Raw genomic sequence first — 25,277 nt, 5'->3', positions numbered from 1 at the left:
AAACCTGCAGAGCTCCTCTTAAAAAGGGTACAGCTAGTATTTTCAGTTCTAAACCTGTCTCTCCCCAGGGCAAGTGAAGAAGTAAAGGAGTGTGCTCATCATTCTTATGCCTCTCATTGTTTGTCTGGCCTTTTCTAATCCCTAGGTATCTCCAACTTTTGGTTTACACTGGTGTATACATAATTTTCTTAGGAAAGTTTACAGATTCTTAGCAGTTGTTTATTCTGTTTTTTAAAGGGTTAGACCATCTTTTCCCCAAAATCCTAAATTAAAAAAAAACATCTAAATTGACTATATCTAGTTTATCCAGAAATATGCAAAAGTTTCTCCATACTTGGTATATACACCCTTTAGGAACTCAAGACTCAGCTCTTATATTGATGCATATTACCTCCATCTTAACCAGGCAATAGGTAAGAATTAGGACAGAGAACATTTAAGAAAATCCTTCTCTCTCTGCTTCTCAATCACTTATTTATCCATTCAATCAAAATTTTATTAAGCAGTTATTATATAACAGAATGTGCCAAGTTTCAATCACTCATTTGTTATTTTCTTCCTCTTTACCCTCTCTTGGGCTTCCCTGGTGGCTCAGCTGATAAAGAATCCACCAGCAGTACGGGAGACCTGGGTTCGATTCCTGGGTTGGGGAGATCCTCTAGAGAAGGGAACAGCTACCCACTCCAGTATTCTGGCCTGGAGAATTCCATGGACTATATAGTTCATGGGGTCTCAAAGAGTAGGACACAACTGAGTGACTTTCACTTTCACTTACCCTCTCTTAAAATGACATCTTCAATTATCCCAAAATTCTCTCCTATTATTCATCCATAATAAATTTTCATTCCAATCACAGAGATCATAAAAATAGGTTAGATATTACCTAGCAGTCTTTATTATCCTTTCCAATTTCTCTAAAGACTAAATTTCCATTTGAGAGATTTAGCATGCCTTGGTATAAACATATCACATGTTTTCTTACACTGTTTTCATTCAATTATAGGCAGCAGTTACCTAGGGTTTTCACAGCATTTCCTGACAGGCAGCAGGAGACTAATTGAATTTCTTTAAGGTCACAGGGTTCAGCTGATAGAGACTTGACTATGTAATCCATTCCTTCCCCTATATCAGACAAGTGGGTCAAACGAAGTAAGCACATCTTTTTCAGATTTGTCAGACCTTCAGCTGCAAACCAATGGAAAGGAAATGCATTAGGACAGCAAGTACATAAAGGCCTTCTTGCAGTGTATAAACACAGTGTCAGAGTCTTAACTGTTCTTATTATTAAACTTATATTAATAAAAATAATAGAGAAAACAAAAATCTGACCTAGTTTTAAAGCATCTTCCTCATTCATCTTAATATTATCCAGTATGAGCTTCATAAGATTCTTCAAATTACCTAAATTGTCAGTCAGACCACCTGCCAAAAGAAAAGGGATTGGTGTTCAGCTGTCATTTACTAGATTTCTGTGACCAATCAAAAGAATTTTGTTCTACCATGGGCAAGAAATGTTCATGAAATTGAAACACAAATATATAATTTTTGGTCAGAGATAGAATCGTGTCTTCCCAATATAATGGAATTACACTGGAAAGGTAATTGGGAAATCTCCAAACAGGTGGAAATTAAACAACACACTTCTATACAAGCATCAAATAAGTCTCAAGGAAAATTGGATAATATTTTGAAAAAAATTTTTTAAAAACTAAAATATATCAAAATCACAGATTAACAGTTGCTTAAAGGGAGATTTAGAGCATTGAATACTTATATTAGAAATAAGGAAAATTTTCAAATCAGTAACCTAAGCTTACTTAAGAAACTAGACAGAGAAGAGAACATAAACCCAATGGAAGAAGAAGCAATGCAATAATAAAGGGCAGAAATCAATAAAAAATTGCAAACATAAACAATAGGGGAAAATCAATGTAAATTAAAAGCTGTATCCATGAAAAGATCAATAAATTTGATAAATTTCTAGCAAGACTGATAAATAAAAAATGAAGAAAAAGAAATTACAAATATCAGAAAAGGAAGATAACAATACAGAAATCACAGATGTTAAAAGAACAAAGAAAAATATGCATAAATTTGACAACACAGATGTGTGTGTTTTAGTCACTCAGTCGTGTCTGACTCTTGTGACCTCGTGGACTGTATGTAGCCCATCAGGCTCTTCTGTCCATAGGATTTTTATAGATAAAACTACACAATTTCTTTTTTTAATTAATTAATTTATTTTAATTGGAGGATAATTTCTTTACAATATTGAGGTGATTTTTGCCATACATCAATATGAATCACCCACGGGTGCACATGTGTCTCCCTGTCCTGAACCTGCCTCCTACCTCCCTCCCCACCTCACCCCAGAGCACCGACTTTGAGTACCCTGCTTCATACATCAAACTTGCACTGAAAACTACACAATTTCTTGAAAGCCCCAAGCTACTAAAATTTATCCAACATTACATAAATAACCTGAATAGTCCTATGTAACTAAGGACATTGAATTTGTAGTTTAAAATTTTCTCAAAAAAGAAAGCTTCAAGCACAGATAATTTAACTTGCAAATTCTACCAAACATTCAAAGAAGAAATAACATCAATTCTACACAATAACTATCAGGAAACAGAAACACAGGCAACACTTCCCAACTCATTTTATGAAGCTACCATTAACCAACGTGAAACTCAGACCAAGAAAATAAAACAAAAGAAAACTTTGAAGCAGTATCTCTCATGAACATAGAAGCCAAAATTCTCAACAAAATATTACCAAGGAGTCCAGTCATGCATAAAAAGAATATTATACTACCACCAAGTGAGCTTCATACAGGAGCGCAGGATTGTTTTGATATTTGAAAATCAATCCATGTAATTCACTATATTAATAGTCTAGAGAAGAAAAATGAAATGATCATATAAATTGACACAGCGAAAATATTTGTCATAATCTAATAACTATTCATGAGAAAAACTCTCAGCCACCTAGGAATAGAAGGAAACTTCCTCAACCTGACAAAAGGCATCTCAAAAAAAAACAAAAACTGACAATGAATGTCATACTTAATAGTGAAAGTCTGAATGCTTTCTCCCTAAGATCAGAAACAAGGGAGGATATTCAGTCTCATCTCTTCTGTTCAGCACTATGTACTGCAAGTCATAATGCAATAAGGCAAGACAATGAAATGAAAAGTATACAAATTGGAATGGAAGAAATAAAGATATTCTTTTTGGAGGGGACATGAAATAAGTTTATCATAGATACAGAGTACAATATCAACACACACAAAAATCAATTGTACTTCTGCTGCAGGGTAGCGACTGACTCCCTGCAGGGGTACATTTCAGGGGTACTGACTGTGGCAGTGCGAGCATGGGAACTTTGAAGGAGGTCCCCATTATCTTCATTACCTCCAGCATAGTTTGGTCTCAGGTCAAACAACAGGGAGGGAACACAGTCCTGCCCATCAACAGAAAATTGGATTATAGATTTACTGAGCATACCATAACAAAACCCAGTTTCTCCCACAGTAACAAAACCCAGTTTCTCCCACAGTCAGTCTCTCCCATCAGGAAGCTTCCATAAGCCTCTTATCCTTATCTGTCAGAAGGCAGACAGAATGAAAACCAAAATCACAGAAAACTAATCAAACTGATCCCATGGACCACTACTACTGCTACTGCTAAGTCACTTCAGTCGTGTCCGACTCTGTGCAACCCCACAGATGGCAGCCCACCAGGCTTCCCCATCCCTGGGATTCTCCAGGCAAGAACACTGGAGTGGGTTGCCATTCTCTTCTCCAATGCATGAAAGTGAAAAGTGAAAGTGAAGTCCGTCAGTCCTGTCCAACCCTCAGTGACCCCATGGACTGCAGCCTTCCAGGCTCCTCCATCCATGGGATTTTCCAGGCAAGAGTACTGGAGTGGGGTGCCATTGCCTTCTCCGATTGTCTAACTCAATGAAACTATGAGCAATGCTGTATAGGGCCACCCAATATGGACAGGTCATGGTGGAGAGTTCTGACAAAACATGGCCCACTGGAGAAGGGAATGGCAAGCCACTTCAGTACTCTTACCTTGAGAACCCCATGAACAGTATGAAAAGGCAAAAAGATAGGACACTGAAAGATGAATTCCACAGGTCGGTAGGTGCACAATATGCTACTGGAGGAGTGGAGAAATAACTCCAGAAAGAATGAAGAGACGAAGCCAAAGCAAAAACAACACCCAGTTGTGGATGTGACTGGTGATGGAAGTAAAGTCCAATACTGTAAAGAGCAATATTGCATAGGAACCTAGAATGTTAAGTCCATGAATCAGGGTAAATTAGAAGTGGTCAAACAGGAGATGGCAAGAGTGAGCATCGACATTTTAGGAATCAGTGAACTAAAATGGACTGAAATGGGCAAATTTAACTCAGATGACCATTATATCTACTACTGTGGGCAAGAATCCCTTAGAAGAAATGGAGTTGCCCTTATAGTCAATAAAAGAGTCCAAAATGCAGTTCTTGGATGCAATCTCAAAAACGACAGAATGATTTTTGTTCGTTTCCAAGGCAAACCATTCAGTATCACAGTGATCTAAGTCTGTGTTTCAACCAGTAATGCTGAAGAAGCTGAAGTTGTGGTTCTATGAAGACCTGCAAGACCTTCTAGAACTAACACCCAAAAAGATGTCCTTTTCATTTTAGGGGACTGGAATGCAAAAGTAGGAAGTCAGGAAACACCTGGAGTAACAGGCAAATTTGGCCTTGGAGTACAAAATGAAGCCAGGCAAAGGCTAACAGAGTTTTGCAAAGAGAATGCACTAGTCATAGCAAACACCCTCTTCTAACAACACAAGAGAAGACTCTACACATGGACATCACCAGATGGTCAATACCAAAATCAGACTGATTTTATTATTTGCAGCCAAAGATGGAGAAGCTCTATACAGTCAGCAGAAATGAGACTGGGAGCTGATTGTGGCTCAGATCATGAGCTCATTGCCAAATTCAGACTTAAGTTGAAGAAAGTAGGGAAAACCACCAGACCATTCAGGTATGATCTCAATCAAATCCCTTACGATTATACAATGCAAGTAATAAATAGATTCAAGGGATTATATCTGATAGAGTGCCTGAAGAACTATGGATAGAGGTTCGTGGCATTGTACAGGAGGCAGTGATCAAGACCATCCCCAAGAAAAAGAAATGAAAAAAGGCAAAATGGTTGTCTGCGGAGGCCTTACAAATAGTTGAGAAAAGAAGAGAAGCTAAAGGCAAAGGAGAAAAGGAAAGAGATACCCATTTGAATGGAGAGTTCCAAGGATTAGCAAGGAGAGATAAGACAGCCTTCCTCAGTGATCAGTGCAAAGAAATAGAGGAAAACAACAGAATGGGAAAGACTAGAGATCTCTTCAAGAAAATTAGAGATACCAAGGGGACCATTTCATGCAAAGATGGGCACGATAAAGGACAGAAATGGTATGGACCTAACAGAAGCAGAAGATATTAAGAAGCGGTGGCAACAATACATAGAAGTACTATACAAAAAAAGATCTTCATGACCCAGATTAACCATGATGGTGTGATCACTCACCTAGAGCCAGACATCCTGGAATGCAGAGTCAAGTGGGCCTTAGGAAGTATCACTAGAAACAAAGCTAGTGGAGGTGATAGAATTCCAGTGGAGCTCTTTCAAATCCTAAAAGATGATGCTGTGAAAGTGCTGCACTCAGTATGCCAGCAAATATGGAAAACTCATCAGTGGCCACAGGACTGGAAAAGGTCACTTTAAAGGCAATGCCAAAGAATGTTCAAACTACAGCACAATTGCAATCATCTCATACGTTAGTAAAGTAATGCTCAAAATTCTCCAAGCCAGGCTTCAGCAGAATGTGAACCATGAACTTCCAGATGGTCAAGTGGGTTTAGAAAAGGCAGAGGAATCAGAGATCAAACTGCCAACATCCATTGGATCATCAAAAAAGCAAGAGAGTTCCAGAAAAACATCTTCTTCTGTTTTATTGACTATGTCACAGCCTTTAGCTGTGTGAATTGCAACAAATTGAAAAATTCTGAAAGAGATGGGAATACCGGGCCACCTTACCTGCCTCCTGAGAAATCTGTATGCAGATCAAGAAGCAATAGTTGGAACTGGACATGGAACAACAGACTGGTTCCAAACTGGGAAAGGAGTATGTCAAGGCTGTATATTGTCACCCTGTTTATTTAACTTATATGCAGAGTACATCATGCGAAATGCCAGACTGGATGAAGCACAAGCTGGAATCAAGATGCCAGGAGAAATATCAATAACGTCAGATATGCAGATGACACCACCCTTATGGCAGAAAGCAAAGAAGAACTAAAGAGCCTCTTAATGAAAGTGAAAGAGGAGAGTGACAGTGTTGGCTTAAAACTCAACATTCAGAAAACTAAGATCATGGCATCCAGTCCGATCACTTCATGGCAAATGGATGGGGAAACAGTGGAAACAGTGTCAGACTTTATTTTTCGGGGCTCCAAAATCACTGCCGATGGTGACTGTAGCCATGAAATTAAAAGAAGCTTGCTCCTTGGAAGAAAAGCTATGACCAACCTAGACAGCATATTAAAAAGCAGAGACATTACTTTGCCAGCAAGGGTCCATCTAGTCAAAGCTATGGTTTTTCCAGTAGTCATGTATGGATATGAGATTTGGACTATAAAGAAAGCTGAGCACTGAAGAATTGATGCTTTTGAACTGTGGTGTTGGAGAAGACTCTTGAAAGTCCCTTGGACTGCAAGGAGATCCAACCAGTCAGTCCTAAAGTAAATTAATCCTGAATATTCATTGGAAAGACTGATGCTGAAACAGAAGCTTCCATACCTTGACCACCTGATGTGAAGAACTGACTCATTTGAAAAGACCCCGATGCTGGAAAAGATTGAAAGTAGGAGGAGAAGGGGATGATAGGGGATGAGATGGTTGGATGGCATCACTGACTCAATGGACATGAGTTTGAGCAGGCTCTGGGAGTTGGTGTTGGACAGGGAATCCTGGTGTGCTACAGTCCATGGGGTTACAAATAGTCAAACACGACTGAGTGACTGAACTGAACTGAATTTCTGTAGTAGCAATAAATAATTGGTAACCAGATTTTTTTTTTTTTGGTAACCAGATTTTTAAAAAATATTTATTTATTTATATTTGGCTTCACCAGGTCTTAGTTGCAGCACAAGGGATCTTGATCTTCATTGCAGCCTGCAGACTCCTAGTTGTGGCACTTGGGATCTAGTTCCATGACCTGGGATTGAACCCAGGCCCCTGGCATTGGGAGCAAGGAGTCTTAGCCACTGGACCACCAGGGAAAACCCATTAACCAGATTTTTTTAAATACCGTTTACAATAGCTCCAAAAGAATGTAAAAGGTATAAATCTAATAAAACATATACAGGATCAACATGATGAAAAATTCAAAATAATGAAAAAAAATTAAGAAAAATCTAAATAAATGGAAAGAGAAACCATGGTCATAGGTTGAAATATTCAACATAAAAATTATGTCAGTTCTCTCTAAATTAGTCTATGCATGTGTGTGCCAAGTTACTTCAGTCATATCTGACTCTTCATGAAGCTGTGGACTGTAGCCCTCCAAGCTCCTCTGTCCATGGAATTCTCCAGGTAAGAAGACTAAAGTGGGTTCCATGCCCTCCTCCAGGGGGTCTTCTGGACCCAAGGATTGAATCAGTGTCTCACATCTCCTGCATTGATAGGCATGTTCTCTACCACCTGGAGAGCCCCAAATTAGTGTATGCTGCTGCTGCTAAGTCGCTTCAGTCATGTCAGACCCTGTGCGACCCCAGGGACGGCAGCCCACCAGGCTCCGCCATCCCTGGGATTCTCCAGGCTGGAGTGGGTTGCTGTTTCCTTCCCCAATGCATGAAAATGAAAAGTGAAAGTGAAGTCGCTTAGTCGTGTCCGACTCTTATCGACCCCATGGACTGCAGCCTACCAGGCTCCTCCATCCATGGGGTTTTCCAGGCAAGAGTACTGGAGTGGGTTGCCATTGCCTTCTCCGAAATTAGTCTATAGATCAATGTAATTCCAACCAAGATCTCAGGAAGAATTTTTGATGATATAAATGTGATTCTTCGGAATTCACTGCCAGTCTAGTGGTTAGAACTCTATGTTTTCACTACCAAGGGCTCAGATTCAGTCCCTGGTTGAGGAACTAAGATCCCACAGGCTACAAGCCCTAGCCAAAAAAAAAGTGATTCTAAAATTTATATGGAAGAACAAAGGAACTGGAATATTTTGTAATTTTTTAGAAAAAGGAAAGTTAATTTGGAGAAATAATACTATCCAATTTTATGACTTACTGTAAAGCAAAAGTTACTAAGACAATGGAGTATTGACAAGAAATAGGCATGGGTATTGGCAAATGAAAGATCAGTGGAAAATAGTATTCAAAATTATACCCATACAACTATAGCCAAATAATTTGGGCAAGGATAAAAAGGTTATTCAAACATGAAAGAACTGTCATTTCAATAAACAGAATAACTGGATATCCATAGGGAAGAAAAATGAACTTTGATCTAAACTTACCACTTTACACAAATGTTAACTCAAAGTGCATCACAGATCTAAACGTAAAACGTAAAACTTCGAAAGAAAATATGGAAAAAATCATGTTGACCTGGGATTATGCGAAGAGTTCTTAGACATGACACCAAAAGCGTAATTCACAAAGAGAAAAAGTGGACGGCAATAAAACTTTTGTCCTATGAAAGACACTGTTAAAGAATGAAAAGACTACAGATTGGGAGAAAATATTTTCAAATCACTTATCTGACAAAGGACTTATATCCAGAATGTATTAAAAAAAACACTTAAAACTCAACACTAAGAAAACAAATTAACCCAATTAAGAATGGGGAAAAACTTGAACAGACATTTCACTAAGTTGGCAAATAAGTGCATGAAAAATTTTCAACTTTTATCAGCCAACTCTGATGAGACAACATTATGCATAGAGTTCTAGTTTCTCCATATCCTCAGCAGCACTTGGTATTATTGTTTCCTTTTTTATTATTATTATAAAATGAAAAAAAAGAGACAAATAGGAAGAATACTAAGTGCTAGTAAGAATGCAGAACAACTAAATTTCTCATGTATTGCTATTGAAAATGTAACAGCTACATAGTGGAAAATAGCTGGGAAGTTTCTTCCAAAGTTACACAAGCACTTGTCGCATGGTTCAGCAGTTCCAGCACTAAATATTTACCCAAGTGAACTGAAAACTGACTTTTACATAAAAATTTGCATAATAATGTTTATAGTAGCTTTACTTATAATTGCCCCAGCAGAAAATAACCTACATGCCCTTCAGTAGTGACTAGATCCTGCTGCTGCTAAGTCACTTCAGTTGTGTCTGACTCTGTGCGACCCCATAGACGGCAGCCCACGAAGCTCCTCCGTCCCTGGGATTCTCCAGGCAAGAACACTGGAGTGGGTTGCCATTGCCTTCTCCAATGCAGGAAAGTGAAAAGTGAAAGTGAAATCGCTGAGTCTTCTCCGACTCTTAGCGACCCCATGGACTGCGGCCCACCAGGCTCCTCCATCCATGGGATTTTCCAGGCAAGAGTACTGGAGTGGGGTGCCATTGCCTTCTCCGAGTGACTAGATCCTAGCTGTAAGAAAAAATAAGTGCTGATTACAAACTCAAATGTCAGTGAGGGTGAGAGAGATGATGTTATTACAAGAAGTAGAACAGGTGACCTCTGTGTCTTACTGGAGAGTATGTGTCTTGTCCAAAGAGCATAGGATCCGATCATGAAGCTCTAGCCAGTTGTTACCAAGTGCAGTTGTCAAGTCTGTAAGTTTTAAGAGAAATGAAAATCCTGTATTTTCATATGACATCTCCCAACTTCAAAATGCTGACAGCTCCTTCAAGGAAAAGAATCATTGTGAGGGGAGAGGGAAAGGAAGGAGACTTTTCATTATAGATTATTTTATAATTTGGACCATGTGAATACCTTACTCAAAAAATAAATGTAAACTATTAAGAACAAAATATTGGCCAACATTAAAAAATAAATTTTAAATAGTATGTAGATCAAATTCTGCCTATAAGTGACCAGTTTGCCAAATTGGCACAAAGGAATTGCCATCAAGAGGAGACGGTAAGCCTTCTAGCACAGAAGGTAGACTAATAGTCTGAGTAACTATCCAGAACCTCATAGAAGGGACTCTTGCATTGAATAGAAGGTTGCAAAGCTTATCCCCTTACGTGGTGACAAGTGAGGCAGAGCCAAAAGGGAAATCATTTGCGGATGAAAACCAATCTCAGATTACAGGCACATAAAGCAAGGCTCCTATCCACCCATAACTACACAGAACTCAGCAGCCCCTGCTCTGGTCAACAGGAGGGATCTACACAGGTGTGGCTGGTCTACACAGGTAAGGGTCTACACAGGTAGACCTTTAGTGCTATTTTGAATTTGGTGAAAACTCCCCTTTACCCAGAAAGATTTACCCCATATGTATTGTGTCTGATGTCTCAAATTTCTTCATGTTAGACAAAACCTGTTCCCCAAATTTTCTTTCAAAATAAATGATACTTGAGGTGGAGGTGGGACTGGGTGTGTGCTGCAATGTCCTAGTTAAGAGTCTAATGACACGACTGGCCACTAGCTTCTACAGGCGATCGATTAATGGGTGGTTTTCCTCCCAGACTTCAAAGAAGGATAGGTGCTGCTGCTGCTGCTCCTGCTGCTGCTAAGTCGCTTCAGTCGTGTCTGACTCTGTGCGACCCCATAGACGGCAGCCCCCAGGCTCCCCATCCCTGGGATTCTCCAGGCAAGAACACTGGAGTGGGTTGCCATTGCCTTCTCCAATGCATGAAAGTGAAAAGTGAAAGTGAAGTCGCTTAGTCGTGCCTGACTCTTAGAGACCCCATGGACTGCAGCCCACCAGGCTCCTCCGTCCATGGGATTTTTCAGGCAAGAGTACTGGAGTGGGGTGCCATTGCCTTCTCCAAGGACAGGTGCTACTTGGTAGGAAAGGAGTGAGTGTTGGGTTGAGACAGAGATGCTGACAAGATGGAGGGATCACAGAAAACAAGCTTAACCTACTGTATACATACACATGCACACACACACCTACATACACACGCACACTCACACACCACCATACACGCTACCACATAGCTATGCAGTCAGACTCTAGGGCTTCAGTTCTGGGAATCCACCCTAGGGCCTCCCAACCTGACAACCTTCTCCCAGCAAGGAACTCTCTCTTAAGCCCTCCCACTTCCCTTCTAAGTCCTGACTCCTGGTAGAAACTATTGGAAAATTTCAGGCAAAACAAATGATGGCTAATATTTCTGCAGTAAATAACCAGGTTGGATTACAGCTTAAACTGCTGGTATTCACAATACCTGGCAGCCGTTGAATCTGTAGGTCATGAACACCCAAGGTCTGCAGGTTTGTCACAGATGTGATATGCTGCTCGTCTTCTAGGGTAAGGGGACTGGCTTCCACTATGAGGGAATGAATGTTCTTACAGGTGCTGAGGACTGAACTGAGGCTTCCAGCCATTCCGACACATCTCTTAATGTGCAACCTGAGGCTTGTAGCTGAGCTGAATATTTTCTCCAGATATTTGATATCTTTCTTACTCAACTTGCAGAAATCCCGGAGTGTGACATCCAAGGTCTTAAACTCCTGCTTCCAGTTGAAGAACAAAGACACAGCTCTGCTGGGAATGTAGGTTCCTGAGAACTCTTGATCCTGGTTCCCGCTTATGTCTCTCACAGCTCCCCCATAGAAGTCCAGTTTAACGAAGTCCAGAGCACTTGCACAGTTAGGCAAGTCTTCAAAGAAGTCAAATAAGTAGTCAGGGATATTCTCTGAGTTGATATATAAGCTTTTACCACGAAAGAAATCTTCAAATTCTTTGCTCAGGCTAGATGTGGATATACTCTCATGGAATAAGTTGATTCCACACTCTGTAAAGGAATTGATGTTTATGGCTTTCAGAATTTCTTGCACAGTGGTGCTTTTCATATTTTGCATAGATTCCTGCCTCCAGAGAGGCCTCTTGGTGACGGAAAGTCCAAGGAGACTGCCATGTTGATACACTGATGACAAGTGTTTCAGAACAGTCCGGGTGGCTTCAGCAGATGAGCCGCACGTGTACAGGAGCAAGTTGCTGTACTTGGATGTAATGTCTGAAATGGAAACCATTTTCTGCAGGTGACCATTCCCCTTGGTTACCTCCGCTGGTTCTCCAGACGTCAGTAAACTGCTGAGTCTGCGTCCTGCTGTGTACTCCTGGAATGACTGATGAAAGAATTTATACTTTGGCTTGAACCGTTGCGCTGTGTATTTACAGAGGAGTCCTGTTGTCAGCAGGACATCCTCGTTCACATTGGACAAGTCGTCTGGTTCGAAATCAAACCTGCGGGAGAACACACCCTCCAGAGCTAGGTCTCCACAGTGGTCCAAGCTCTGAGTGACTTCACTCGGAGCCAGCCCTTTACGTTTGTGCCTGTTTTTATTTATTAGCAGATCGTAGAAGGTGCAGAACAGTGTGGTTTGTGTGTGAGAGTGGAACTCACTTTTCCCCATCTGAATTGCACAAGTGATGACCACAAAAAGAGGGGTCTTCATCAGATTCCTCAGGCACCTGGATTTCTGAATTTGGAGCAACAAGCCTTCAGCGAACTCCTTTCTCAGCACTTCCTGGATGAGAGCCTGGGCACTGCTCTCAGTCATATCCCCCACCTCGGCAATCAGTGCCCCAAACTGCCGGATGTGCCTCAGGCTCTCTGTGGTGGTGGTGACGATAACCATATTCTTGAAGCGGTGGTTTTCCTTTATCAGGGCTTCAATTTCTGGGCAGTTCTGGGCCTTGAATTCATTGTAGCCATCAAGCAGAAAAAGAACCCTTTGCCGTAACTTCAGCAGCCTGGCCATGAAAGTCTGCTTACTGATCACATCAGGTATATCCAGGAGTTGGTCGGACAGGGTTTCGAAGAGTCCACCCTGGGCCCTGCTCAGATGAAGAAAGAAGACTAATTTGAACTTGGTGAGAGCCTGGCACTCTCCAGAGGCCCAGAGCATGGCGATTCGCTGCAGCAGAGTGGACTTCCCTTTGCCCGATTCCCCTTCGATGATGCAGGGGCTCTGAAGAGTGTCCAGCAGGCCGCTCAGGGTCAGCTGCTCCAGGCGGTGATGGTGTTGATCCTTCTTCCATAGCACCGGTTCTGTGAAGGTGCTTTTCAAATTAAACATGATGTCAATATCTTCACCCAGGGGATAGAAGTTGAGAAAAGATGGGCTCTGATAGAAGTACTTTAATTCCTGAGCCAAATCATCTAAGTCTTCTTCTGACATCTGATGAAAAAGACCTGTTAGAGAAGAGGTGAGGTTAAAAAGGACCCGGTTCTGTGTCTCCTCAGAACTTAGCGTTCAGGAGGAGGAAGGAAAGGGTGGTGCTGAGAATCTGACTTTAATTTCCTTCCCCAGTTCTGGACTGGCAGAAAGGGTTCCAGATATTTACTCCTGCTTTTCCCTGTTACCCTTTACCCTCATTCCCCTTCTGTTTCTTCATTTCCACCACCAAACTTTGTAGCAGCTGATTGGAAAGGAGAGGAGCCAGTGTTTGGGATAAGGAAAGTACATGAGTCTAGTGGGGAAATGGCTTAGAATGATGGCCTGGGGTGACACCCAGCAAATCAAGAGTTAACCTTGATTAATATTTCATGAAAAGCAGAATCATGCTGCTTTAGTCAGTCAGGCTCTCTTTAGCATGGAGCTTGGATCAGAGTAGGTAGTCATGGGGCCACTTGTCCAAAGATGGTCCTCATCAGATTGAGGAATGTTGAAAACTACTACTGCATTGACTCCTCTTTTTTAGGGGTGTGGGCACTTGGCATGATGGATCTTAGTTCCCTGACCAGGGATTGAACCTGTGCCCCCTGCAGTGGAAGTGTGGAGTCTTAACCACTGAACTGCCAGGTGAGTCCTTGCTTTGACTACTTAAGTACCTTCATTATCCAGTTTGATTCTGAAGTCAGACTATGCTAAATCATTTATTCCCTGACCTTGGAGTTTCTTATTTGGCTTCACCATCAAGTAATCTAGTGGGAGTGTTTTTCTTTTTCCTGAGAGTGTCTGAGCTTTTCCTGAATGTGACCAAAGCTCACAGCCCAGGAATATGAAAAGGGACGAGAGCAGAGGCTCTGTCATGGGGATTATGGATCTTCTTCATGGTTTATTCTATTTGTAGAAAATATAAAAGCAAACTGATACTTACTTAGTCCATGCAATTCCTGAAACAGAGGATAGTTCCACTTTTCAAGGGATTTAAGAAAGAGGTTACAGGCTTCTGAACCTTTCTTCAAAATCATGTGAATGACCCCTCTCGCAGCGTCCTGCTCAAACTTCTCGCCGCAAATGACATTTACTTCTTCGTAATTCATAACATTCCATACAAATAGCTCATCCAAAATTTGCTTTATCACAGTCATTCCCATCCTTTGAATGAGAACTTGACTGTTCTCCTTTATGAAATTCACTGAGGGAGTAAGAGGAAATACACATATTTATTCATTTATACAAAATATGTATACTAGCATCATGTTGCCAGAGCATTAGGGTCATTTGTCCACCCACCACCACCTCCTTTGGACCTATCTTGAATTATGGGAATACTGAATGCTTGAATTCCAGGCCTTCAAGCAGAGCTCTGTAAAGCCCTTCATTCCTAACATCAGAGTCCTTGGTGAACAAGATGTTTTATTCTCTGATAACAAAGTAAAGTGAGTAATCTTGTCCTTGCTGTACAAGAGTAAGGTCAGAGGGGCAAGATGTTGGGCTTTCAAACAAGGAGACTGGCATACAATCTGCCAGTTGCTACTGTCTGTGTAACCTTGAGAAAGTGAAAGTGTTAGTTGCTCAGTCAAGTCTGACTCTTTGTGACCTCATGGACTGTAGCCCGCCAGGCTCCTCTGTCCATGGAATTCTCCAGGCAAGAATACTGGAGTGGGTTGCCATTTCTTTTTCCAGGGAATCTTCCCAACCCAGGGATCAAACCCAGGTTTCCTGCATTGGCAGACAGATTCTTTACCATCTGAGCCAACAGGGAAGCCTTGGCAAGTTGCTAAGCCTCTCTGAGCCTGTTTCAGTGCTGTGCTGCTAACCATTGAAAACACTGCCTCTCTGAGGGTAAAGGCCCAAATTCATATATAACACATACCGATGTGCACATTATAAATATTTCCACTGTGGCCAATTTCAAGCTAACAATGGATGTCAGCTGGCTAGCATAAAGCATAAACATTCAGCAATCAGATCTCATAAAACAGTAAGAACCAGCTCCAGTATACCATTGGTTCCTTATCTGTACAATGGAGTTGAGAAGTTACTTATGAAGTTGTAGTGAGAATTCATGTATAGTATTTCATAGAAAGTAATAGCTCAATAAATGTTAGCTACTATTGTTAGCCATTATTCTGTTGCCACCACTCAAAGGAGTAGCACATTTTATCTGAGGTGAAATTTGGTGTTTTCTGAAGAGTATCACTGCAAAACTCTCATCTCTCATGGTGAGGTTCTCTGGAAAAGCTGTCTCATGTCTGATTTGCCAAGATCTAACTCTCCCAGGCAGTCCCTGCCAGCTCTGAGAAATGTCTCTCTGGTGTCGTACTCTCAGACATTGCATTACTTTTCTCCCGGGCTAGGCAGCTCCTGCTTTTCAAATCTTTCTTGACAAATCCACATGGATATCTGCTCCCAAACACCCCAAGGCCTCTGATCTGAACTGCATCGTTGGGTGCTCAGACCTCCAGAGTCCCATCCAAGGTCCCCCTTGTCTCTGTTGCTGATCCCTACTGCTAACCTCAGCTGGAATGTCACCACATTTTCTGAGATGTACACATGTTCTATACTTGTTCTGTCTAGCAGTGGAGCCATTAGTCACATGTGGCTATTGAGCAGTTGAAGTGTGGCTTGTGTGACTGGATATTAAATTTTATTTAATTTTTGTTTATTTAAATTCACATTTTAAATAGACATGTATGGCTACTTGCTACTAACTACATTGGACAGCATACTCTAGACATTGTCATCAAGGTGGAAAGAGTTACATTTTGGTTGCCACTTAGATCTACACAATGTTAGAGCAGGTGATGGCAGGGAACCAATATTTTAAAACCATCACTCTTTGTGGCTTATCTGTGGTTCTGCCATTTATCACAGGCCACCATATTTATAACTGAATTCTCCAAGTCACAGAATATATGATGGGAATTCCATATATAACTGATCGAAGGAAGGCATGAATTGATTTTTCTATTCAATACCACCCATATTTGAAAGCACACTATGTAACCAGGCAGATTTGATTTTTAGTATACTTACTTTTTCTGAATAAAAACTTCCCAGCTTTCTGTATCTAAAAGACAATATTATTTCCAAATGGAGAAATCCAATAATGACTCCAATATTATCCTCTTCTTTCTGTAAAATGGCTCCTCATTCTGTAAAACTAACAAGACAGAAACTATCAGGAGGCAACCCTTGTCACTGTCCTTTTTTTCCAACACCAAGAAGAACACGGATTACATAATGTTTGACATCTGTTTTTTTCATCTACTGAAGTTTTTGAGACCTTTCTGTACCAGTTAAGTATTAAACTGCTTCATTTATTTTTTTAAGATTTTTTGATGTGGACCATTTTTATAGTCTTTACTGAATTTGTTACAACACTGTTTCTGTTTTATGTTTTGGTTCTTTGGCCGAGGCATACGGGGTCTTAGCTCCCTGACCAGGGCTTGAACCCACACTCCCTGCCCTGGAAGGCAAAATCTTAACCACTGGATCTCCAGGGGAGTCCCAAAACTGCCTCGTTTTAAAAATCAATCCCATTGACATATGCTTTACAAGCAATAAAATATAAGGAACTTTCACAAATGTACACACCAAAGTTAATTTTACCCCAGTCAAGATTTAGAAAATTCCCATCAGTGCAGAAAGTTCCCTTGTGCCTCTTTATAGTCCCCATCAAAGCAACCACTGATCTGATTTCTTTAACTATAAATTACTTTTGCCCATTCTAGCACGTGTGTGTGTGTAGTGGGAATTCCTAATAATGTACTTTCACGGCCTTGAGAAATTTCACAGAAATAGCACCTGGAAATACAGCATATATTAAGAAACTGTGTTAATGATTATCTTTCATGTTTTTCTTAGAATAATTGCCTTGTTACAAACCCCAAGACCAGACCCAGAAGGGAGTATGACTGGGATTGTGAAAGCATGGACCTTGGAACACCGGGTCAGAGTCAGGCATGAACACTGCCTGCTGCTGCTGCTGCTAAGCCACTTCAGTCGTGTCCAACTCTGTGTGACCCCATAGACGGCAGCCCACCAGGCTCCCCCGTCCCTGGGATTCTCCAGGCAAGAACACTGGAGTGGATTGCCATTTCCTTCTCCAATGCATGAAAGTGAAAAGTGAAAGTGAAGTCGCTCAGTTGTGTCTGACTCTCAGCGACCCCATGGACTGCAACCTACCAGGCTCCTCCATCCATGGGATTTTCCAGGCAAGAGTACTGGAATGGGGTGCCATTGCCTTCTCCGTGAATGCTGCCTACACACTTGCTAATTGTCCAAGACTAGCTGAGAAGGGGAAGGCCTGGGGTGGGAAAACAAGGAGATCTGGACTATGTCTGTGTAGTGTCTTGAGAAAGATAAGATCAAAGAAAGTCTTGTAGTCTGCAATTAGGAATAAAACCTGGACTCAGAGTGGACTCTGCACCTCAGTCCAATAGAGGCTGCAGGTTCCTTGACCCATTGCACCGGATTTCGTGTTCTGTCTTCATTCTCATCGCTTGCTACCAGACCATTAGGGCAACATGTGTGCTCAGTTGTGTCCAACTCTTTGCGACCCTATGGACTGTAGCCCACCTATGTCCTCTGTCTGTAGAATTTTACAGGCAAGAATACTAGAATGGGTGGCCATTTCCTCCTCCAGGGGATCTTCCCAACCCAAGGTTGGAACCCACATCTCCTGAGTCTCCTGCATTGGCAGGCAGACTCTTTTACCACTGAGCCACCTGGGAACCCCCTGCCTGTTCTGGAAATTCATGTAAATGGACAAATGTAGTGTTACTCTTGTGTCTGGCTCCTTTCACTTACTATTGTGCTGTTAAATTTTGCCTTATTGTTTGCAGATGTTGATAGTTCAGTCCTTTTTAAATGGCTGAGCGGTATTTCACTGTTGGAAAAGTTCCATTTACCTATTAGTTCTGTTGATAGACATTTGGTTTGTTTCCAGTTTTTCGGTGTCATGAATGAAGCTTCTATGCACATTCATGGACAAGTATCTTTATAAACATATGTTTCTATTTCCATAAAATATGGAAAATAAAAAATATGATTAGTACAACGGTTTGCCTTTTATTCTTCTGCATCTTTTGAGAGCAAAACATTTTTGTTTTTATGAAGCCCAACTTACTAATTTTTTCTTCTTTGATTCATGTTTTTTGTGTCCTATCAACAAAAGCATTCATATACTGAGTTACAAAGATTTTCACCTATTTTCTTCTAGAGGTTTTGTAAGTTTAGATTTTATTTGGGTCCCATTCATTTATTTGTCTGCTTATTTTTGGCTGCACTGGGTCTTCGTTGGTGCTCCTAGGCTTTCCCTCGTTTTAACAAGTGGAGGCTGTGCTCTAGCTGTGATCCGTGGGCTTCTTGGTGCAGTGGCTTCTCTTGCTGCGGCACATGGGCTCCAGAGCTTGGGCTCAGTAGTTGTCGTGCGTGGGCTTCGTTGCTCCACAGCACGTGTGATTTTATTTCCTGGACCAGGGATTGAACCTGTGTCTCCTACACTGGCAGACAGACTCTTAACTGCTAGACCACCAGGGAAATCCCCACTGATCCATTGTGAGATAATTTTCTTGGTTATGATGTGAGATAAGGAGTTGAGTTTCACTTTTTTTCCATTGGGGTATACAATGTTTCCATCATGACTGGTTGAGAAGAATATTTTTTACCCATTGAATTTGTGAATCTATTTCTGGACTCTATTCTGTTCCACTGATTTATGTCTGTCTTTATGCCAATATCACACTGTCTTGATTACTGTATCCTTATAGTAACTCTCGAAATCAGGTAGTGTAAATTCTTCAATTTTTCTCTTTTTGAGAATTGTTTGCATTCCCATATTTATTTTATTTTGTTTTGTTTTATTTTTACCGTCCAAGTTAAGGCAGTTTATTACATAGCAAAAGCAATCAGAACAGAGAAACAGGAAATGATGGTGAACATTAATCATGATGCAGCTCCTAAAGCACCTAAGGCCTAGAATCAAACCTCCTGTTTCCCAAGTTGTGGATGCTATGGGGTGTCGCAGTTCAACCCTTCTGCCTACATTTAGAGTTCCCTCTCTTCAGAGCCTGGTTTATTTCAGTTCTCTGCTGTTTCTTGTGTAACTTCTAGATCAAGAAAGTGTGAATAAGCTTTATATAAACACTTAAAATTTATTTCCTGGAAGCTCACCAGGCCAGACTTGTGAATCCTCCCTAGTCTGTGTAGTAGAAAACAAGTTATATAATTTCTATTTCTCAGGGCAGAAAGGGCTATGCAAGACACAGAACACTGGGACTGATGCCTGAAACCTTGGAATCATATTTTTTTTTTGGAATCATATTTTATTTATTTTTAAATATTATAATTTTATTGGAGTATAGTTCATTTTCAATGTTGTGTTAGTTTCAGGTCTACAGCTAAGTGATCCAGTTATACATATACACATATTCATTCTTTTTTAGATTCTTTCCTCATACAGTTTATCATAGAATATTGAGTAGAACCTACTGTGCTATGCGGTAGGTCCTTGTTGGTTATCTATCTTACATATAGTAGTGCGTGAATGTTTGGGACTTCCCTGGTGGTTCAGACAGTAAAGAATCATCCTGCAATGTGGGAGACCTGAGTTTGATCCCTGGGTTGGGAAGATCACTGGTGTGTATGTTCATCTCAAGCTCCTAATTTGTCCCTCCCTGCTAACCCGACATTTCCCTTTTGGAACCATAAGTTTGTCGTCATTATCTGTAAGTCTGTTTCTGTTTTGTAAATAAGTTCATTTATATCTCTTTTAAAAAAATTAGATTTCACATATGGGTGGTATCTTATGATACTTGTCTTCTCTGTCTAACTTATTTCAATTACTCTGATAATCTCTAGATCCATTCATACTGCTTCAAATGACATCATTTCATTCTTTATGGTTGAATAGTATTCCTAGGTTTAAGCAAACTAAATGTCCATCAACAGAGGAATGGATGGAGAAGTTGTAGTATATATACACAATGGAATATTACTCAGACATAAAAAAGAATGAAATTATGCTATTTGCTGCAACATGGACAGATTTAGAGATTATCTTGTCCCAAGGAAAGGAAGGAAGCTACTGTCATAAGCTACAATACTGCTGAAATTTGAGGACATGATGTTAACTGAAATAAACTAGTCATAAAAAATGCAAACTGTGTGTTTTAACTTACATGAAATGTCTAGAGTAGCCAAAACATTCATAGAAACAGGAAGTAGAATGGTGGTTGCCAGGAAATGGGAGAATGGAAATGGGGCATTCTTGCTTAATGGGACAATTTCAGTTTTGCAATATGCAAAAGTTCTGGAGATTCTACCACAGTGTGAATATACATAACTGCTACTGAACTGTACACTTAAAACTGATTAAGATAGGGCAGTTCCCTGGCGGTCCAGTGGTCAAGACTCTGCTTCTACTGCAGAGGCATTGGTTCCAGGAACTAAGACCCTACAATCCATATGGCGTGGCCAAAAAATAAATAAAATAAAATCCAATGTCTATTTTTAAAAAATGGTTAAGATGGTAGATATCCTCATACATGTATTTTGCCACATTAAATTTAAAAAAAAGAAAATTGTCACTGAGTTTCCTTTTTGCCATTACTATCATTAATCCTGTCATATGACTATTATTAAAAATTAAATTATATAAAGGAGGGAGGTGTCTGAAATGATTTGTTTAAATGTCAAATATGTGACGAACACCCAGCTAAGATACAAATAGTCATGCTCTTAGGGCCAAACTTTTCATCACTGGACAAATAAATGAGATTAAAATGGAGCTTCTTAGATGGCTAATGTATGGGACACCAGAGAACTGGACCCCACTGCACCTGTGTGAGGTGCCAAGCATCTGTGGCTTTCAGAGACAAGAGAAGCAAGAAAACCTGTCAAAGGATGAAAGAGTGTCCTTGAGGACAATTTTTCAAACTGCTGAACTCATTAGCAGGTCATGATATCAACTGAGGGCAGGCAGACAGGTTGAAAACCACAATCACAGAAAACTAACCAATCTAATCACATGGACCACAGCCTTGTCTAACTCAATGAAACTATGAGCCATGCCATGTAGGGCCACCCAAGACGGATGGGTCATGGTGGAGAGTTCTGACAAAACGTGGTCCACTGGAGAAGGGAATGGCAAACCACTTCAGTATTCTTGCCTTGAGAACCCCATGAACAGTATGAAAAGGCAAAAAGACAGGACAGTGAAAGATGAACTCCCCAGGTTGGTAGGTGCCCAATATGCTACTGGAGATCAGTGGAGAAAAAACTCCAGAAAGAATGAAGGGATGGAGCCAAAGCAAAAACAACACCCAGTTGTGGATGTGACTGGTGATGGAAGCAAGGTCCAATGCTGTAAAGAGCAATATTGCATAGGAACCTGGAATGTCAGGTCCATGAATCAAGGCAAATTGGAAGTGTTCAAACAGGAGGATGGCAAGAGTGAACATTGACATTTTAGGAATCAGTGAACTTAAATGGACGGGAATGGGTGAATTTAACTCAGATGACCATTATATTTACTACTGTGGGCAGGAATCCCTTAGAAGAAACGGAGTAGCCATCATGGTCAACAAAAGAATCCGAAATGCAGTACTGGGATGCAATCTCAAAAACAACAGAATGATCTCTGTTCATTCCCAAGGCAAACCATTCAATATCACGGTAATCCAAGTCGATGCCCTGATCGGTAATGCTGAAGAAGCTGAAGTTGAATGGTTCTATGAAGACCTACAAGACCTTCTAGAACTGACACCCAAAAAAGTTGTCCTTTTCATTATAGGGGACTGGAATGCAAAAGTAGGAAGTCAAGAAACACCTGGAGTAACAGGCAAATTTGGCCTTGGAATACGGAATGAAGCAGGGCAAAGGCTAATAGAATGCTGCCAAGAGAATGCACTGATCAGAGCAAACACCCTCTTCCAACAACACAAGAGAAGACTCTATACATGGACATCACCAGATGGTCAACACTGAAATCAGATTGATTATATTCTTTGCATCCAAAGATGGAGAAGCTCTATACAGTCAACAAAAACAATACCAGGAGCTGACTGTGCCTCTGACCATGAACTCCTTATTGCCAAATTCAGATTTAAATTGAAGAAAGTAGGGGAAACCACTAGACCATTTAGATATTACCTCAATCAAATCCCTTACGATTATACAGTGCAAGTGAGAAATAGATTTAAGGGACTATATCTGATAGACTGCCTGATGAACTATGGACGGAAGTTCGTGACATTGTACAGGAGATAGGGATCAACCCATACCCAACAAAAAGAAATACAAAAAGGCAAAATGGCTGTCTGAGGAGGCCTTACAAATAGCTGTGAAAAGAGAGAAGCAAAAAGCAAAGGAGAAAATGAAAGATATACCTATTTGAATGGAGAGTTCCAAAGAATAGCAAGGAGAGATAAGAAAGCCTTCCTCAGTGATCAATGCAAAGAAATAGAGGAAAACAACAGAAAGGGAAAGACTAGAGATCTCTTCAAGAAAACTAGAGATACCAAGGGAAAATTTCATGCAAAGATGGGATCAATAAAGGACAGAAATGGTATGGACCTAACAGAAGCAGAAGATATTAAGAAGAGGTGGCAAGAATACACAGAAGAACTATACAAAAAAGATCTTGACGACCCAGATAATCACGATGGTGGGATCACTCATCTAGAGCCAGACATCCTGGAATGTGCAGTCAAGTGGGCCTTAGGAAGCATCACTAGGAGCAAAGCTAGTGGAGGTGATAGAATTCCAGTTGAGCTATTCCAAATCCTGAAAGATGATGCTGTGAAAGTGCTGCACTCAATATGTCAGCAAATTTGGAAAACTCAGCAATGGCCACAGGACTGGAAAAGGTCAGTTTTCATTTCAATCCCAAAGAAAGGTAATGCCAAAGAATGCTCAAAACTACCCTACAATTGCACTCATCTCACATGCTAGCAAAGAAATGCTCAAAATTCTCCAAGCAGACTTCAGCAATATGTGAACCATGAACTTCCAGATGTTCAAGCTGATTTTAGAAAAGGCAGAGGAACCAGAGATCAAACTGCTAACATCCACTGGATCATCAAAAAAGCAAGAGAGTTCCAGAAAAACATCTATTTCTGCTTTATTGACTATGCCAAAGCCTTTGACTGTATGGGTCACAACAAACTGTGGAAAATTCTTAAAGATATGGGAACAGCAGACCACCTGACCTGCCTCTTGAGAAACCAGTATGCAGGTCAGGAAGCCACAGTTAGAACTGGACATGGAACAACTGACTGGTTCCAAATAGGAAAAGGAGTACGTCAAGGCTGTATATTGTCACCCTGCTTATTTAACTTGTATGCAGAGTACATCATGAGAAATGCTGGGCTGGAAGAAACACAAGCTGGAATCAAGATTGCTGGGAGAAATATCAATAACCTCAGATATGCAGATGAACCCACCCTTATGGCAGAAAGCGAATAGGAACTAAAGAGCCTCTTGATGAAAGTGAAAGAGGAGAGTGAAAAAGTTGGCTTAAAACTCAACATTCAGAAAACTAAGATCATGGCGTCTGGTCCAATCACTTCATGGCAAATAGGTGGGGAAACAGTGGATACAGTAGGAGACTACATTCTTGGGCTCCAACATCACTACAGATGGTGACTGCAGCCATGAAATTAAAAGACGCTTGCTCCTTGCAAAGTTATGACCAACCTAGACAGCATATTAAAAAGCAGAGCCATTACTTTGCCAACAAATGTCCGTCTAGTCAAGGCTATGGTTTTTCCAGTAGTCATGTATGGATGTGAGAATTGGACTATAAAGAAAGCTGAGTGCCGAAGAATTGCTGCTTTTGAACTGTGGTATTGGAGAAGACTTGAGAGACACTTGGACTGCAAGGAGATCCAACCAGTCCATCCTAAAGGAAATCAGTCCTGAATATTCATTGGAAGGACTGAGGTTGAAGCTGAAACTCCAACACTTTGACCACCTAATGTGAAGAGCTGACTCATTTGAAAAGACCCTGATGCTGGGAAAGATTGAAGGTGGGAGGAGAAGGGGAAGACAGATGATGAGATGGTTGGATGGCATCACCGACTCAGTGGACATGGGTTTGGGTGGACTCCGGGAGTTGTTGATGGACAGGGAGGCCTGGCCTGCTGTGGTTCATGGGGTTGCAAAGAGTTGGACACAACTGAGTGACTGTACTGAACTGATATTTTCTGAAGTTTATTATGGTTAATATAATTTAAAAAGTGAAATAAAATTTAAACTATCAGAATGCTGTAACTATTCTATATTTTTTCGTGAAAGTTTTGTTTCAGTTATTTATATATCCTGGCACTGGGTAGTGATGTCTTACTTATTGTGAATTGAAGTCAATAAAAGTTTGAATGTCAGTAGGGCTTCCATCGGAGAAGGCAATGGCAATCCACTCCAGTACTCTTGCCTGGAAAATCTCATGGACAGAGGAGCCTGGTAGGCTGCAGTCCATGGGGTCGCAAAGAGTCAGACATGACTGAGCGACTTCACTTTCACTTTTCACTTTCATGCATTGGAGAAGGAAATGGCAACCCACTCCAGTGTTCTTGCCTGGAGAATCCCAGGGACGGGGGAGCCTGGTGGGCTGCTGTCTATGGGGTCGCACAAAGTCAGACATGACTGAAGTGACTTAGCAGCAGCAGCAGCAGGTCTTCCATGGAGGGATATTTAACTGCCTGGAAGGGGTAAGTTTTGAATGTTCTTAAATGAAACTAAAGTTACCAGGCTATAAAGGGGAAAGGCAATTTGATCTCTGGTTCCTCTTTCTTTTCTAAAACCAGCTTGAACATCAGGAAGTTCACAGTTCACATATTGCTGAAGCCTGGCTTGGAGAATTTTGAGCATTACTTTACTAGTGTGTGAGATGAGTGCAATTGTGCGGT

General features: G+C 40.9%; 1 protein-coding gene and 1 long non-coding RNA gene across 2 annotated transcripts in view; one reads left to right on the top strand and one right to left on the bottom strand.

The window, feature by feature from the left end:
• NLRC4 (NLR family CARD domain containing 4) overlaps nucleotides 1–25,277 on the bottom strand; it is a 49,580-nt gene that overhangs the window by 20,035 nt on the left and 4,268 nt on the right. Inside the window, exons 2-6 of the mRNA XM_086327532.1 lie at nucleotides 16,402–16,528; nucleotides 14,297–14,557; nucleotides 11,415–13,388; nucleotides 1,330–1,422; nucleotides 1,015–1,185 (exon numbers count right to left, since the gene is read on the bottom strand). Of these exons, the coding sequence (XP_086183658.1) occupies nucleotides 1,015–1,185; nucleotides 1,330–1,422; nucleotides 11,415–13,388; nucleotides 14,297–14,557; nucleotide 16,402 (2,500 nt within the window). The 5' untranslated portion in view covers nucleotides 16,403–16,528. The remainder of the gene's footprint in view (nucleotides 1–1,014; nucleotides 1,186–1,329; nucleotides 1,423–11,414; nucleotides 13,389–14,296; nucleotides 14,558–16,401; nucleotides 16,529–25,277) is intronic.
• LOC147363540 (uncharacterized) lies at nucleotides 13,382–17,784 on the top strand. The gene is made up of 2 exons (XR_015137264.1): nucleotides 13,382–13,998; nucleotides 17,233–17,784. It is a non-coding gene; the product is annotated as an uncharacterized LOC147363540 (long non-coding RNA).

Source organism: Bos grunniens, chromosome 11 (assembly GCF_055505025.1).
Source record: "Bos grunniens cultivar Pamir isolate PY7600 chromosome 11, Bosgru_T2T1.0, whole genome shotgun sequence".
NCBI classification, from domain to species: domain Eukaryota; kingdom Metazoa; phylum Chordata; class Mammalia; order Artiodactyla; family Bovidae; genus Bos; species Bos grunniens.
This window is presented reverse-complemented; position numbering and strand designations above follow the sequence as displayed.